This window comes from Sapajus apella, unplaced genomic scaffold (assembly GCF_009761245.1).
Source record: "Sapajus apella isolate SASKATOON/1434 unplaced genomic scaffold, GSC_monkey_1.0 scaffold47, whole genome shotgun sequence".
Taxonomy (NCBI): Eukaryota; Metazoa; Chordata; class Mammalia; order Primates; family Cebidae; genus Sapajus; species Sapajus apella.
In genome coordinates this window covers 851930-866645 of record NW_022436987.1, presented here as the reverse complement: position 1 = coordinate 866645, position 14716 = coordinate 851930, and the positions used below count along the sequence as shown (strand labels likewise).

The 14716-nt window shown below is 40.1% G+C and overlaps 3 protein-coding genes across 3 annotated transcripts; 2 read left to right on the top strand and 1 right to left on the bottom strand.

Annotated features, from left to right (window-relative positions):
• Positions 1 to 3081: 3081 nt before the first annotated feature.
• Positions 3082 to 4032, top strand: LOC116525315 (olfactory receptor 51I2-like). The gene has a single exon (XM_032241114.1). It carries the CDS (start codon positions 3082 to 3084, stop codon positions 4030 to 4032), a length of 951 nt encoding a protein of 316 aa, XP_032097005.1.
• Positions 4033 to 5144: 1112 nt separating this feature from the next.
• Positions 5145 to 8417, top strand: LOC116524986 (olfactory receptor 51B6-like). Its single transcript, XM_032240502.1, has 2 exons — positions 5145 to 5218; positions 7865 to 8417. The coding sequence occupies exons 1-2, from the start codon at positions 5145 to 5147 to the stop codon at positions 8415 to 8417; spliced, it is 627 nt and encodes a 208-aa protein (XP_032096393.1).
• Positions 8418 to 12029: 3612 nt separating this feature from the next.
• Positions 12030 to 12983, bottom strand: LOC116525314 (olfactory receptor 51J1). Its single transcript, XM_032241113.1, is given in 3 exon segments — positions 12030 to 12419; positions 12421 to 12683; positions 12686 to 12983. Coding segments are annotated over 3 exon segments (951 nt in total).
• Between the last annotated feature and the right edge of the window lie 1733 nt (positions 12984 to 14716).

Genomic DNA, 14716 nt, shown 5'->3' with positions numbered 1-14716 from the left:
TTCAAGGCTTGATTGTTGCTTCCTGCTGAAGATGATGTTTTACTAGTGGCCAGCATCCTCAGGTTAGGCAGGTCAGGATCTTCAGGAGAGATCATTAGACAGACTCAAGAGTCCTGCCAAGCACTTGTGTCCCTTAACTGAGCCTCCAGAGAGGTGCACTAGCCCCAAAACCCAGGCTACATCTGTAGGTACCACACTGGAGTATTATAAGCAAATCTAATCAATTCTGAGGAGATTTGGGGTGCTGAATGGTCTAGTAGATGATGAAACACAAATAAACGTTTAACTTGTAAGTCCATAATGGAGTAGAAAAGTTATCTGAAAGTCATGGGAGGAGACAGGGAGAGCTTGCAAATTTCATTTAGCCTTAAATACCATCACTGGAAAGGGATAGAATGTCACAAAATGAATCTGGGGTGGTTGTCAACATTGGGTTCACCAGAAGAGCTTTAAAACATTGATAATTAGATACCACATCCTGAGAGTCTACTTTTATTTGTATGCGGTGTTACTTGAGCACTGGGTTTTTTATGTTCTCCAGGTGATTCTGATGTGTAGCAAAGGCTGAAAACTACTGATCAATAAGGTAGACTCAAGATAAATAAATTGATAAGAGGCACAAGGAAACACATTTCACTTGTCAGGAAAGTGATTCATTTTGAGGGAGAACAGAGATAGAATGCTCGGGATTGCAGCAGAACTGGTGCCTAAAGAGTGTAGAAAGTAAGAGAATGCAGGACCTAGGATCATTCTCATAATTACATCGCTCTTGTCTCCAAACTCATAGCTCTTTTTTATTCTTTTGGAGATAAGATCTCTTTCTGTTGCCTAGGCTGAAGTACAGTGGTGAAATCATAGCTCACTGCAGCCTGGAACTCCTGGATTCAAGCTATTCTTCTGCCTCAGCTTCCCAAGTAACTGGACTACAGACATGTGTTACCATCCCCAGCTAATTTAAAAAATTTTTAACTTCTTGTACATATGGGGTCTTGCTATGTTGCCCAGGCTGGTATCCAACTCCTGGAGGTCATAGCTCTTTATATTTCCTTGGCAGTACATTTTCCTGACTATACATGTATTCCAGCAGAGCATTCTTATTAAACTTTTCAGATGTACGGACAATTTCACATCAACATTGGTTAACCACAGGCTAAAGAATTGGTGCCAGATCACTGACTCATACATCAAATCTATTGAGTGAATGTGTGAACTGGTGATTGGAAGTAATTCAGTTTTTATACCAGCCATGAACGTGCTTCCTACTTCACTGTTATTGTCTTTAAAAAATTAAGTTTACAAATTTAATTTAGTATGTTATATTACAATAACTATGTTATGTTACATTGCATTTTATTACATTATATATTATTTTCTCCTTCTGACTGGGGTTAGCTATTTCTCTCTGATCTCTTGGCCATTGAGGGAATCTTGCATCTTTGTGTCTTTGATTTCTGCATGTATTCTTGGTTAAATATGGTCTTTTAGAAGCCACTACATCTTTGATAGTTTTTCTAAACTTTGTTTCTAATTCAGAGGCAATATGTGTATTATCAAAATTTTCACCTGAAATGTTTATATCCTTCATCATCCATATTCCTATTTCTCCCTTTTTCAACTTTCTACAACCATAGTCTCACTCTCATTTAAAACATTTTTCCCTCTCTGACATGGAGTGGGGATTCATGGAGATGATTCTTTACTAGGAGTTCTTTTCTTCTAAGATTCACATTGCCAAAGCTAAACTTCAGTTATTTCTGATGACTCCAACCTAGATGAGACTTCAGAACACAGTTTACTTTCATCTCCATAGTGAAATTGGTAACCTTACTTCAAGAGAAGATCATAAAGCTAAAGTGTAATCTAGGTTCTGCAGAAATTGACTCTTAAGCTGTGGCACGTTATTCATTCCTTCTCTCTGGGTCCTGGTGTGTCTCTAAGAATAAAATATCTTATTCAGTATGCCATGTAGTATCTTGCTTATCCTTACAAAAAAACCTACAAGAAAAGTGTATTTTTATCCCGAGTTTACAGGTAGGAATACTGAGACTTAGAAAAATTAAATTACCTGCTCAAGGTTGCCCAAAGTAAACTCAATTCAAGTTCAAACTAAAGTCTTCTAGAATCCATTTGCAGAGCTTCAAAATACTGAATATGTGACATTAATTTTCTCATTTTCTCTTACAAGAAAAAGAATAATATTATTATATTCATGTTGCAAGTTAAAAATCAAATCAAACTAAACCAAACCAAAACCAAACAAAATAAAACTTTGGATCAGAATATAAATAAGTTGCACACATCACACATTTAGTAACTGGCTGAGTATGGATTTTGACCCAAGTCTGATTTATTTCAAAGTTTCTGCGCTTAATTTTTAAGCCATGCCATCTTTCACAAGATTGAGTAGTCTGAAATATTGCATGTTCTTAATCAAATGTGGGAGCTAAAAAAGTTGATATTATGTAGGTAGAGTATAGACTGATAGTTACCAGAGGGTGGGAAGGTATGTGTGTTAAGGGTAGGAGAGGCTGGTTAATAGCTGCAAACATACAGTTAGATAGTAGGAGTTAGTTCTAATGTTTAACAGCAGAGTAGAGTAACTATAGTTAACCAAAATGAATTATATTTTTCAAAGTAGCTAAAAGAGAGGAATTGACATGTTCCCAACACATAGAAGTAATAAGCACTCAAGGTGATAGATATCCTAAATACCTCAACTTAACCATTATACATTTTATGCATGTGACACAATATCACATGTATACTATAAATATGTACAAATGTGTATCCATAAAATATTCAAAACATTTTAAAAAAACTTAAAAAGATGGAGTAGTGTGAAATATTTTTTTTCCAAGTAACATTTAGGAATCTGGAACTCAGGAGAACAGGAGGAGAGAAGAGGGTATCTGTTATATTTTTATTTAGAATGACATAGATGACTCCAACTTTCTCACTTCCTGCCCTATCTCTTTTCTTCAGCTTTTCAGATTAGCCACTAAGGCAGAAGATCCAACAGGTGGGGGCTAACTTCAGTCTTTTTCAAATGGCAGGTGAAGAATGATTTCTGCTGTTGGTGGCATGGGCACTGAAAGCAACGAAAGTCTTGACCTCTTATCCGTCTTCCTGACTGGCATCCCAGGACTAGAGGCCCGACATGGTTGGCTCTCCATGCCTTTCTTCACCATGTACGTTGTGGCCATTGTAGGAAACATCTTAATTATAGCAGCAGTGCAGAAGAACCCTGCCCTCCATGAACCCATGTACCTATTTCTCTCCATGTTGGCTGTCACTGAGGTGGGCGTCTCTGTGTCTACACTGCCTACTGTTATGAGCATTCTTTGGTTTGATGCCCGCAGGGTTGATTTTGATGGCTGCCTGGCCCAGATGTTCTTCATTCACACTTTCTCCTGCATGGAGTCCGGGGTCCTACTGGCCATGAGCTATGACCGCTTTGTAGCCATCTACAACCCTCTGCGCTATACAGCCATCCTGACCCTGCCCTGTATTATTTGCATGGGTCTGGGCATTACACTGAAGAGTGTGGCACTCATGGCCCCACTTCCCATCCTTTTGAGGCAACTGCCCTATTGTCACACTAATGTCCTCTCACATTCCTACTGCCTTCACTCAGATCTGATCCAGCTGCCTTGTGCAGATACTAAACTCAACAGCATCCTGGGCTTGGCTATTGTTCTCGCAACTTTTGGGCTGGACTCATTGCTCATCGTGGTCTCTTATGTCTTGATTCTTTATACAGTGCGGGGCATTGCTTCTGGAGAGGGAAGGTGGAAGGCTCTCAACACATGCGTGTCACATATTTGTGCAGTGCTTATATACTACGTGCCCATGATTGGCGTGTCTGTGATGCATCGTGCTGCCAAGCATGCTTCACCCATCGTCCACACACTTATGTCTAGCATCTACCTTTTTGTGCCACCTGTGCTTAATCCCATCATCTATAGCGTTAAGACCCGGCCAATCCGACAGGGAATTCTCACCTTGTTCTCCTGCAAGAGGGAATTGCTCTGAATTACTCCAAAGAGTTATGAACTGTCATTAAATTCATAAACTCTGATAATGTTTCTGCTATTGGCAAAGCTCTATGCTAGAGGTTTTGAGGAGGGATAGGAATAAGGAATTTAAAGTGTTGCAACAGGCTTAAAACTCTGAAACACAAGAGTTAATCCTAACCCATTCCATCTCACATTTTATTTGTATATGTGTGTTTCTGTGTGCACACACTTATATGACTTTCTCTTCTAACAAGACATGGTGACTTTGGGGCAGAAATAATGGATTTTCCTTGTCTTTATTTTTTCAAAACTCCTAGCAAAAAAGCCTGACAACTAGTGAGTTAACGGTAAAAGCTTGAGACTTAATAAAATTTAAATTTAAATAAAGCAAAATTTCTATTTTTGTGGGTTAGGTAGGAACTCACCTAGTTAGGAACTAACCCATATGGGGTAGGAACTACTTAACCCATATCTTCCAATTAAAAAAATATTGTCCTAGGAACTCTCTTTGAGTAAGGTGAGCTTGCTTTCTGGTTTTCTCCAGATATTCATGGTTTACATCTGTTTTCCTTAGCATTATTATTAATGTTACTTTCTTTCACTCTCAAAAATATTCTTCGTCAAACAATAAATTGTTTAATTGTTGTTTACATTTACCTATGAAGCAAACTACCATTATGTAAGAAAACAGACTCTTCCCAAAACTTTCCATGCAATTGTCTCACACCCAGAATTTCTGTACCATGACACTCTGAGAATGAATGGCTGACAAGAAGACCTCAACTGAAGCATAAAGAAAAATATGAACAACCTCACAATGCCCAGGCTACAGATTCTAAGAGTCCCAGCAAAAGCAACAAATTCTTCTTTTGTACAATTCCAGGCTCTATTTTTAGATAAACATTTATTGGCAAATAAGTCTGACATCACTGTGCCTGGATATCCTTTTTCTATTTCCTCCTTTCCATTCATGTTTCTGCGGCTTTACCATGCACGTGGTGCTTATATTCTTATCTGTTCCCCATTCTGCCCCCTCCTCAGTCCCAGAAGCATGGGCCTAGTGTGTTCCCTCCCTTCTGCATCTGCCTATGTTTGCTTAGGCTTCTTGAAAACCTTGGTCAAACGGGAATGGCCATCTTCTCATCTCCTAAACACACAGGCCTTTGTATAAAGTGGATTTATAGAACTGTACTGATTGATCAGTGATTAGCGTCACTGATCATTCTCACTCACTTCAGGGCCTTCAATTACAATGAAAATATTGTCCTCACCACAAATTATTCTCCTTGACTCATCCAGTTTACAAGGGTTGTCTTTACGCTGTGACTTCTTTGAAATACTTAGTGTGTTTGTAATCACTGATGGGTTCTTCCGCTGCACAGACTAAAACCCTAGTATTGTAGTAAAGAGTTTATTGACACTAGATTAACCACACAGGAGATGGAGTTATTACTCAAATAAGTCTCCCCAAATGCTCAAAGGTTGGGGTTTTTCAAGGATAGTTTTGTGGGTGGGAGATTAGGGAATAGGTGCTGCTATTGATTGGTTGGGGGTGTGATAATAAAGGTGTAGAAAATGGTCCTCATGTGCTAAGTGTGGGGAACACTCCTGTGAGAGGCCCCCCTAATGTGTGGGCCTCACCAGACGGTGAGCTTGAGCCCAAACACAGTTTCCTGCTGGAGGCAGTCGAGCTATGGGAAAGAAGGAACTGAGAAATGACTGATGTTGCAAAAGTTTCTACTTCTGACTGCAATGACGCTTGCGCAAGCGTCGTGTGGTTTTATCAGACATTATGTCTCCACTAGGCCTCTGCATGACTTTGTTCTTCAAGAAGTTTAACCTTATCCGCATGACCGCCTTGAACCCTAGATAATGACTTTATGGCTTAGCTTGTGACTCTTAGGTATTGTTATTTACAAAAGTGTGTTTTGGTAAAAACAGATAAAGCATACCACCTGCCCACTTTTATGATCTTTGAATTTCATGCTTAAGATTGTTTTCGTGATCTTATATTTTGTAACTTTCCATTGTTGATTGTGTAAACACCTAAACACCTATGATCTTAAGGTATATATTGAGACCCTGGACAAAAATAAATTCGCTGTTCAGGCATTGCCTTTTCAGTCCTCCAGATCCCAGCTTTTCTGTCTCTCTTTAATTCTGCATACCCCCTCTTTCAGGCCGGGACCCTCTTGCTGGCCAAGACTCCCCGGCAGATCTTCCGTCGCCCAGAGCTAAGTCTGCTTCTCTGTGTGTTTTTTTGTTGTGGGGGGTGGGGGATGTGGATAGAGGACCAGCTGAGTCATGAGTCACAAGTCTGGATGGAATCAATCTGAAAAACATCTCAAAATACCAATCTTAAGCTCTATAGTAGTGATGTGAACTAAAGGACCAAATGGAGAAGTCACAAATCTTGTGACCTCTGGCCACATCACTTTGAAGCATTATGGGATTATAAAAACTGTACCTACATTTTAGCAGAATTCAGGCCCATCTCTTATTTCTAATCTTGTGGTCTTTCATTAGTCTGACAAAGGTAGTTTCAGCCTCTGTGCAAGGAGGTGATTAGTTTTGGGGAAGGACTATGATGGTCCTTGCTTCTAAGTTAAACTATAAACTACATCCTGCATATGGTTAGCTTGGCCTATGCCCATAAATGAGTGAAGATAGCCAGCCTGTGAGGCCAGAATCAAGATGGTGTCAGTCATGTTAGATTTCTCTCACTGTCATAATCTTTGCAAAGGTTGTTTCATATTTATAACAGTAATCATTCAATTTCTGTTTACGTACTTTCTAATATAAAAACTACAACATCTATAAGTATGGATCATTTCATGCTTCACTTTATTCATTTCATGCTTCACCTCATAGATGTTGCATTTTCTACAAATGGAAGGTTTGTAATAACCCTGTGTTGAGCAAATCTATCTGCACCATCTTTCCAACAGGGTATGCTCATTTTGTTAGCATTTTTAAACAATATTTTAAATTAAGGTATGTACATTTTTAGATATCATGCTATTAAACATTTAACAGACTATAGTATAGTGTAAACATAACTTTTAAATGTACTGGGAAATTTTAAAAACAAATCAAAACCACATTGAGGTATCATCTCATGCCAGTTAGAATGGTGATCATTAAAAAATCAGGAAACAACAGATGCTGGAGAGGATGTGGAGAAATAGGAACACTCCTACACTGTTGGTGGGAGTGTAAATTAGTTCAGCCATTGTGGAAGACAGTGTGACGATTCCTCAAGGATCTAGAAACAGATTACACTTGACCCAGCAATCCCATTACTGGATATATACCCAAAGTATTATAAATCATTCTATTATAAAGACATGTGCACATGTATGTTCCTTGCATCACTATGTACAATAGCAAATACCTGGAACCAACCCAAATGCCCATTTATGATAGACTGTTCAAAGAAAATATGGCACATATACTCCATGGAATACTACACAGCAATAAAAAATGATGAGTTCGTGTCCTTTGTAGGGACAAGAATGAACCTGGAAGCCATCATTCTCAGCAAACTGACACAAGAACAGAAAATCAAACACTGCATGTTCTCACTCATAGGTGGGTATTGAAAAATGAAAACACATGGACACAGAGAGGGGAGCATCACACACTGGGTTCTGTAGGGGGGAACTAGGGGAGGGACAGTGTATGGTGGGGAATTGGGGAGGGATAACATGGGGAGAAATGCCAGATATAGGTGGTGGGGAGGAAGGCAGCAAATCACATTGTCATGTATGTACCTATGCAACAATCTTACATGTTCTTCACGTGTACCCCAAAATCTAAAATGCAATAAAATATATATTAAAAAAAAGATATACCTCTATCCTGACCAACATCCAGGTAATGAAGATTGGTGTAGGGGTATTGACAAGGGCTGGTCTGTCCATTATGCCAATAGTTGTTCGCCTACACTGGTTTCCCTATTGCCGATCCCATGTGCTCTCCCATGCTTTCCGTCTATACCAAGATATCATCAAGCTAGTGTGTGCTGACATCACCTTCAATTGTCTCTACCCAGTTGTAGCTGTATTTGCAATGGTCTTGTTGGACTTTCTCATCATCTTTTTCTACTACATTTTGATTCTCAAGACTGTCATGGGCATTGCTTCTGGAGAAGAAAGGGTCAAGGCCCTCAACACATGTGTCTCTCATATCTGCTGCATCCTGGTCTTCTATGTCACCATAGTTGGTCTGACATTTATTCATAGGTTTGGAAAGCACATTCCTCATGTGGTTCACATCACAATGAGCTACATCCACTTCCTTTTCCCACCTTTTATGAACCTGGTTATCTATAGCATTAAAACTAAGCAGATTCAGAGTGGTGTACTTCACTTATTCTCCCTGTCTCACTCTAGAGCATGACTTTGTTTCACTAAGGAATAATTCAGGGAACTTGGACAGGATGACAACATTGCTGGCATAACTAGGGAAAGTCATTTCAGTGAGAACTAACCAATCCCTCACATTTCAGTGGAAATCAACCAATCCCTCTGCTACTTAGAACATTATTTTACCCTGCCCATCCATTGCGGATTTGTATGTGATATAAAATATGTACAACACTAAGCACATATCTCTGTGCTCAACTGATATTGTTTTCTCCAGGTAGTTTAACTCACACTATTTCATTAGCCTATGGCTGGCACCATATGTATACATACATACTTAAACACATACACACATATATGTACGCACATACTATTATGTATATTAGACATATAATTTACATATTTATAATTTAAATATATAAACCTGAGTGCCTTTACCTTTAGATGAGTGCTTTGGCTCCTCTGTAAATACCATGATTAAAATCCAGTTGTATATAATGGACAGCTTGCTGAACAACATAATCACCATAATGCAGCTAGTATAGTGTTGCAGCTATAATTGTGTATTTTTTAATTGCCTCATCATAAATTTGCACATCCTGAATAAAATATGAATGTTTCCCAAACTGTAAATTTCCCTGTATAAAAATTATATATTTATATATTAAATATATAATTGTGTGTTCATTTATGTGTGTGTATATATAATATATATGTGTGTGTATATATAGACCCAATTATATATGTAATTCTTGGATCTATGATTTGGGTCACCAGTATTTAAGTCAATACCCATTGCTCTTCATATGGTCTGCATATATTGGTCCTGACATACACGGGAATAAAGCATTCTTGACCTCAGACATACATCCAGTTTTCTTGCTCACATGGAGCTAGATGCTGTCTCTAGAAAATTGCACATTGTGAAGAAATGAGCTTTACTCTCACTTCTTCAGTGAGAGTAAACCATTTACCTCAATTCCAAATGGTGAGACTAGGGAAAGTATCTCTATGAGGAATTTGTTCAGTTAAAACTTTGCTTAATATTTATCAAATAATATTGATAGTAATTTAAAAACAGAGATATGATTTCTAATTCAGATGACCATTGTCTCGATGAGGTAATTCCAGTTACTACTGAACAGAGAGATGCATTTTCAGAAAGTAAAGTGGTATGAGAGGTCTGGCTTATGGGTACATCTTAGATAAGACTAGATGGGGTGTCTGGCGTGTGCAAAATAGCGGAGTTGAGGAACGCTTGGTCATATGTGGAGGGTGGGGAAGAAGGGAGAGGATGGAGGCAGTACTTGTAACTAAAAGATAAAATGGCCTTTTTTGGCTCCAAATATCTTTCAAAGTTGATTCTGTTCAGAGTGTAGGCATGAGGAGAAGGGGTGTGTGCTCCTATGGCCAGGTGAAGAGCCAGTATCCATGACTCAAATGACAAGTTTTAAATTAATTTTAAAATATATTCTTGTGACCAGAATACAGGGCATGAAATGCTTGGACTACACAAGGGGCCACCCCGTGACCAGTCAGCTAGATGGCCCTCATCTCTGGCCTCGGATACTAACACTGTAAGTGATCTATGGCTGCCCCGACTACTCACAGAAAGGTGGGGATTTTCCAGAATTCTTGGGATGTATAAATAACATGGAGAAAACAAAATTAAAATAATATCTTTACAATAGTTTGCAGGCTAGTAAATGACCTTTATCTGATTAGACCAAAATATTCTTTCTGTTTTACTCAACTTGGCTGTGTGTCTGTCTGTGTGTCTGGCTGTATTACGTGTGAAATTTGCCTTGCTCTTTTGTAGCTTCTTGACTGTGTGATTCAGGATGGTAAAGATAATTCTTTACCATCCTGAATAATTCTTATTCCTTACTGTATTACAGAACTTCTTGCATAGGCAATTTTTAACATAATATAATTTTATTAAAATGAATAAATACAATTTAAAGTTACCCACATCTTTTCTTATATCTGTTAGTTCTTCTGTCTGTTTGTTATTGTTCTCTGTATTGTCTTCCAAGACACTGGCAATTTATACTTCATTCTGTTCTTTCCCTCCTTGTGCCCTTGGGAATGAATTCAGGGGGATCTAAGCCACGTCAAAGAAAATCTTTCTTGATTTGCCCTTCAGGTCCAATCATCCTGAAGCCTGCCATAGCAGGCTAGTATAAAGATAATTAGGATAATCATATATTTCATAAATTCTATAAATGGACACTTAGGCTGACACCCCTGAAAGTTTCTCTCCTCCCATTCTCTTCTTGCTGAACAGAAGATATATGATGAAGAGACCAGATAAAAAGCCCAAGCGAAGTGAAAGACTGGGACTTTCAGTTTCCCTTTGTGGAGTCCTATGAAACAGAGCAGAGCTCTGGGCTCCCGATGGTCCCAGAAGGACATATCAACAGTAGGGTCAAGGACCTTGCCATTGCCCCTCGTGCTTCTCCCCTCCCCTCCCTGTCCAGCCCCTCCTGCCACCAGCCACATGGAGCACTAAGTTCCTCGCAGCTCCCTGGACCCACAACCCTGGCCAACATCAAGAGGGCATGTTTTCTCCAAGAACATCCGGAAGAGACTCAACTACACACAGAAAAAGGTCCTCCAGAAGCCGGAGAAGGCTGGTGAGACAAAAGACGAACAGTTTGAAAAATATGTCCAGAACTTCAGACCCTCTGCAAGAAGCAGAGGGTACCAGACTTGAGAGAAGTCCGAGGATGTTTAGCAGCAATCAAAGGCATTCAAGAGACCTTGATGAAGCTGATTCACTGCGTGACGTCTACCTGCTGGATTGGTCTGGGCAGGAAGATGTGAAAATTGTTGAGCAAATACACCAGCCGAGTGAAGCCAGCTGTCTCCCCCATCGGACTGTCGTGCCTTGGCCATCAGCATGTTCTTCACCACCTGGTTCTTTGTTTACAAGGTCACCTCTGTGAAGTACACTCATGATATCTATAAAGATCTCCTTATCTTCTTGGTGGCCTCACTCTTCACGGGCTTTGGAGTCCTCTTCCTGCTGCTCTGGGCTGGCATCTACATGTGAGTGCCCAAGGGTAACAACCAGGTGGCTTCACTGAATCCATGCTTTTGTAAATTACTTTTTTTGCTATTGCATAATAAGTGACATTTGTTATCTTTTGGGCCTTGGTGAGTTTGGGTGAATGCCAAGTCATAGCCTGTAGTGGAAGCCTTTTTTGGAACTAGCTGATATGTTCCTCTCCTTTTGAACTCAGAGAGCAATAACTGAAGATACCGTAATGCATTTTACTTCCTCTATCCCTAGCACAGAGGGCTTAATAGATTTCGTATTATACCTTCCAACTCCCAGGTGCCTTTCTTTATGAAGAATGCTGTGTTACAATCTTTTCTGCATTCCTGCTCCAGGTATGCAAGGTAATGGAAAAACCTCATACCACATGTTTTAAAATAGTCCCACTTTTGTGTACTGTTTTGTCACACATAATTCACCCCTACTTGCACCCTTCACTCCAGTTTGTGGTCAGACTATAAAGAACCTCCTGTTAGACACTGTGTTTTAAGGTGATATCAATTGCATAACATGCAATCTAGGACCACCTGTTAGTGTAGAAAGCAAGCAAATAAACAAAAGCATCTCTTCCTACTATGGTTTTGGCTATACTCTGGGTCTTTTCTCTGATAGCATTCGAACAATGCCACGATGGATCTCCTTGGTCTTAATACTGTAGATAATAGGATTGACAACAGGTGGGAAGAAAAGGTAGGCATTGGCCATCATGGCTTGCAGCAGAGGGGACACATGATGTCCAAGACGGTGCACTATAGACAAGCCAATCATAGGCACATAGTAAGCAAGCACAGCACAGATGTGTGAGCCACATGTGTTGAGTGCCTTCTTCCGCCCTTCTCCAGTGGCAATACCCAGTACAGTGTGGAGTATGAGCACATAGGAGATCACAATCAGCAATGAATCCAGCCCAAAAGTGGAGGTAACAATGAAAATTCCATAGATATTGTTAACAGAAATGTTCCCACAAGATAGATGGATAAGATTGGGGTGCAGACAATAGGAATGTGAGAGGGCATTCTGGCCACAGAAGGGCAGATGCTGTAAGAGAATGGGGAATGGAGCCATGAGCATGATGCTTTTCAGCCCAATAATAGCTCCTGAGCCGAAGACCCGGGGCAGTGTCAGGATAGCTGTATAGCGCAGTGGGTAGTGGATGGCCACAAAGCGGTCCAAAGACATGGCCAGCAGCACAGCTGACTCCATAATGGATAAAGAATGGATGGAGAACATCTGGAAAAGACATGCTTCAAAACTAATTTCAGTATTTCCAAAAAGGAATATGCCTAACACTGTAGGCAGGGTGGATGCAGAGACACCAACCTCAGACAGTGCCAACATGGCAAGAAAGAGGTACATGGGCTGATGTAGGGCAACATCTGTTCTGATGACGTGAAGAATGGTGCCATTCCCAAGGAAGATGATGATGTACAACAGGCAGAAGGGGACAGAGACCCAGAGGTGCTCTGCCTCCAGCCCTGGGATGCCAACCAAAATGAATGTCGTGGGTAAAAATCTCAAGGAGTTATTAGAAGTCTTCATGTTGACATATCATCCCCAGAGATCAGTGCCACCTTAAAAGTTAGAAAAAAATTAGTGAGATGACATCATTGTGAAGAAAGATAACTGGGCACTCAGGGAAGGGAAGAAAAAAGCAAAATCACAGATTTGTGTGGCCAAATTTCTTATTTCTAAAAACTGACAAATGACCACCATCAGGAAATTGTCAGCATGGAGAGTGCTACAGCTTCTATCGTAGGCAGATAGAAAACTAAGTTATAGAAAGTTATATTATGTTATTAGCAGAAAGAAAATTATGCCTCTGATCAGGTGCAGTGGTTCATGCCTGAAATCCCAGCACTTTGGGAGGCTGATGCAGGCAGATCGCTTGAGCCCAGGAGTTTGAGACCAGCTTAGGCAACATGGAAAAACTCTGTCTCTACTAAAAATTGCAAAAATTCTCCAGGCTTGGTGGGGTGTGCTTGTAGTCCCAGCTACTTGAGAGGCTGAGGCGGGAGGATCACTTGAGACCAGAGGGCAAAGGTTGCAGTGAGCCAAGATTGCACTCCTACACTCAAGCCTGGGAAACAGCATGAGACAGAAAAGAAAAGGAAAGGAGAGGCGAGGAGAGAAAAGAAAGAGAGAGAGAGGGAAGAAGGAAAGAAGGAGGGAAGGAAGGAAGGAAGGAAGGAAGAAAAGAAGGAAGGAAGGAAAGAAGGAAGACAGAAAGAGAAAGTGAAAAATGAAGGAAGGAAGGAAGGAAGAAAGAAAGAAAGAGAGCACCAGAAAGAAAAAAAGGAATGAAAGAGAGAGAAAGAGATAAAGAATGAAAAAAGAAAAGATAGATTATGCCTCTATTAAGATGTAGTGCACCTTGGATCAGCTTAGAGAGAAACGACTCCCTTGTGTTGGTGTGGAGATGTCTGGCCCTAAAAAGTTGCTGGGGAGACAGACACATGAAAGCAATCCCAAAATAAGATATGAAATGTTACGTATAGGTGAAAATATTTTATTGGTAAATATGTAAAGACAAGGTCCATAGCATGGTATTTAAAAAGAGCTAAAAATTATCTGATGGATTAATATAGATGTATGAATAATTAAGCAAGGCTGAGATAGTGGCAGTGGCCAGAGCCTGGTGCAAGTGGCAGAGAATTAAACTTGAAAAGCATGGAGTTTGGATCCACACTGGGTTAGCTGTCCCATGTTTTGAAAAGTCTAGGAGTCAACTAGAAAGATTATGTGCAAAGACATGGAAGATCCACATTGGTGGATGTGTGTGAAGTCTTTAAGGTTCATGAAAATATTCTGTCAATGATGACACCCACAATCTGTTGACTCAACAGTTCTCGGAGAAACTTACCTTATCCATTGGGACTTTTTCTTTCTAGTTCAGACATGCTGCTGAATACACTGCAGCAACAACACTGGAAATCTAAATGGCTTTTCAAGGAATGTTATCCTGGGCAGGAGGTGAAGGCAGCAGATGGAAAGAAAAAAACACCTGCCTGGATTGGGTGTGTTTTGAGGTAAACATCATCTAGGCCAGCAGTTATAACATTAGAATCCTGGAGTAGCAGGATAAGAAGGAACTCTGAAGATTGTTTTCAACTTATGCACTCAAACACACACAAACACACACAGACACACCTGCTTACCTATTCACACATGCACAAACATGCTTCCCACATACACTGAAAATCTGATTCTTCCTGGGCATGTGCTTTCCATTCAGCTGCTGCTGAACTTACACATCAATACGGACATCACTATTC

What these genes read in the sequence shown, in the direction of transcription:
- LOC116525315 (XM_032241114.1), top strand. Translation starts at nt 3,082, where the DNA reads ATGGGCACTGAAAGCAACGAAAGTCTTGACCTCTTATCCGTCTTCCTG.
- LOC116524986 (XM_032240502.1), top strand. Translation starts at nt 5,145, where the DNA reads ATGGCCATCTTCTCATCTCCTAAACACACAGGCCTTTGTATAAAGTGG. An exon ending in AGAACTGTACTGATTGATCA is followed by an intron (nt 5,219 to 7,864) that starts GTGATTAGCGTC and finishes ATTAAAAAAAAG; the next exon opens with ATATACCTCTATCCTGACCA.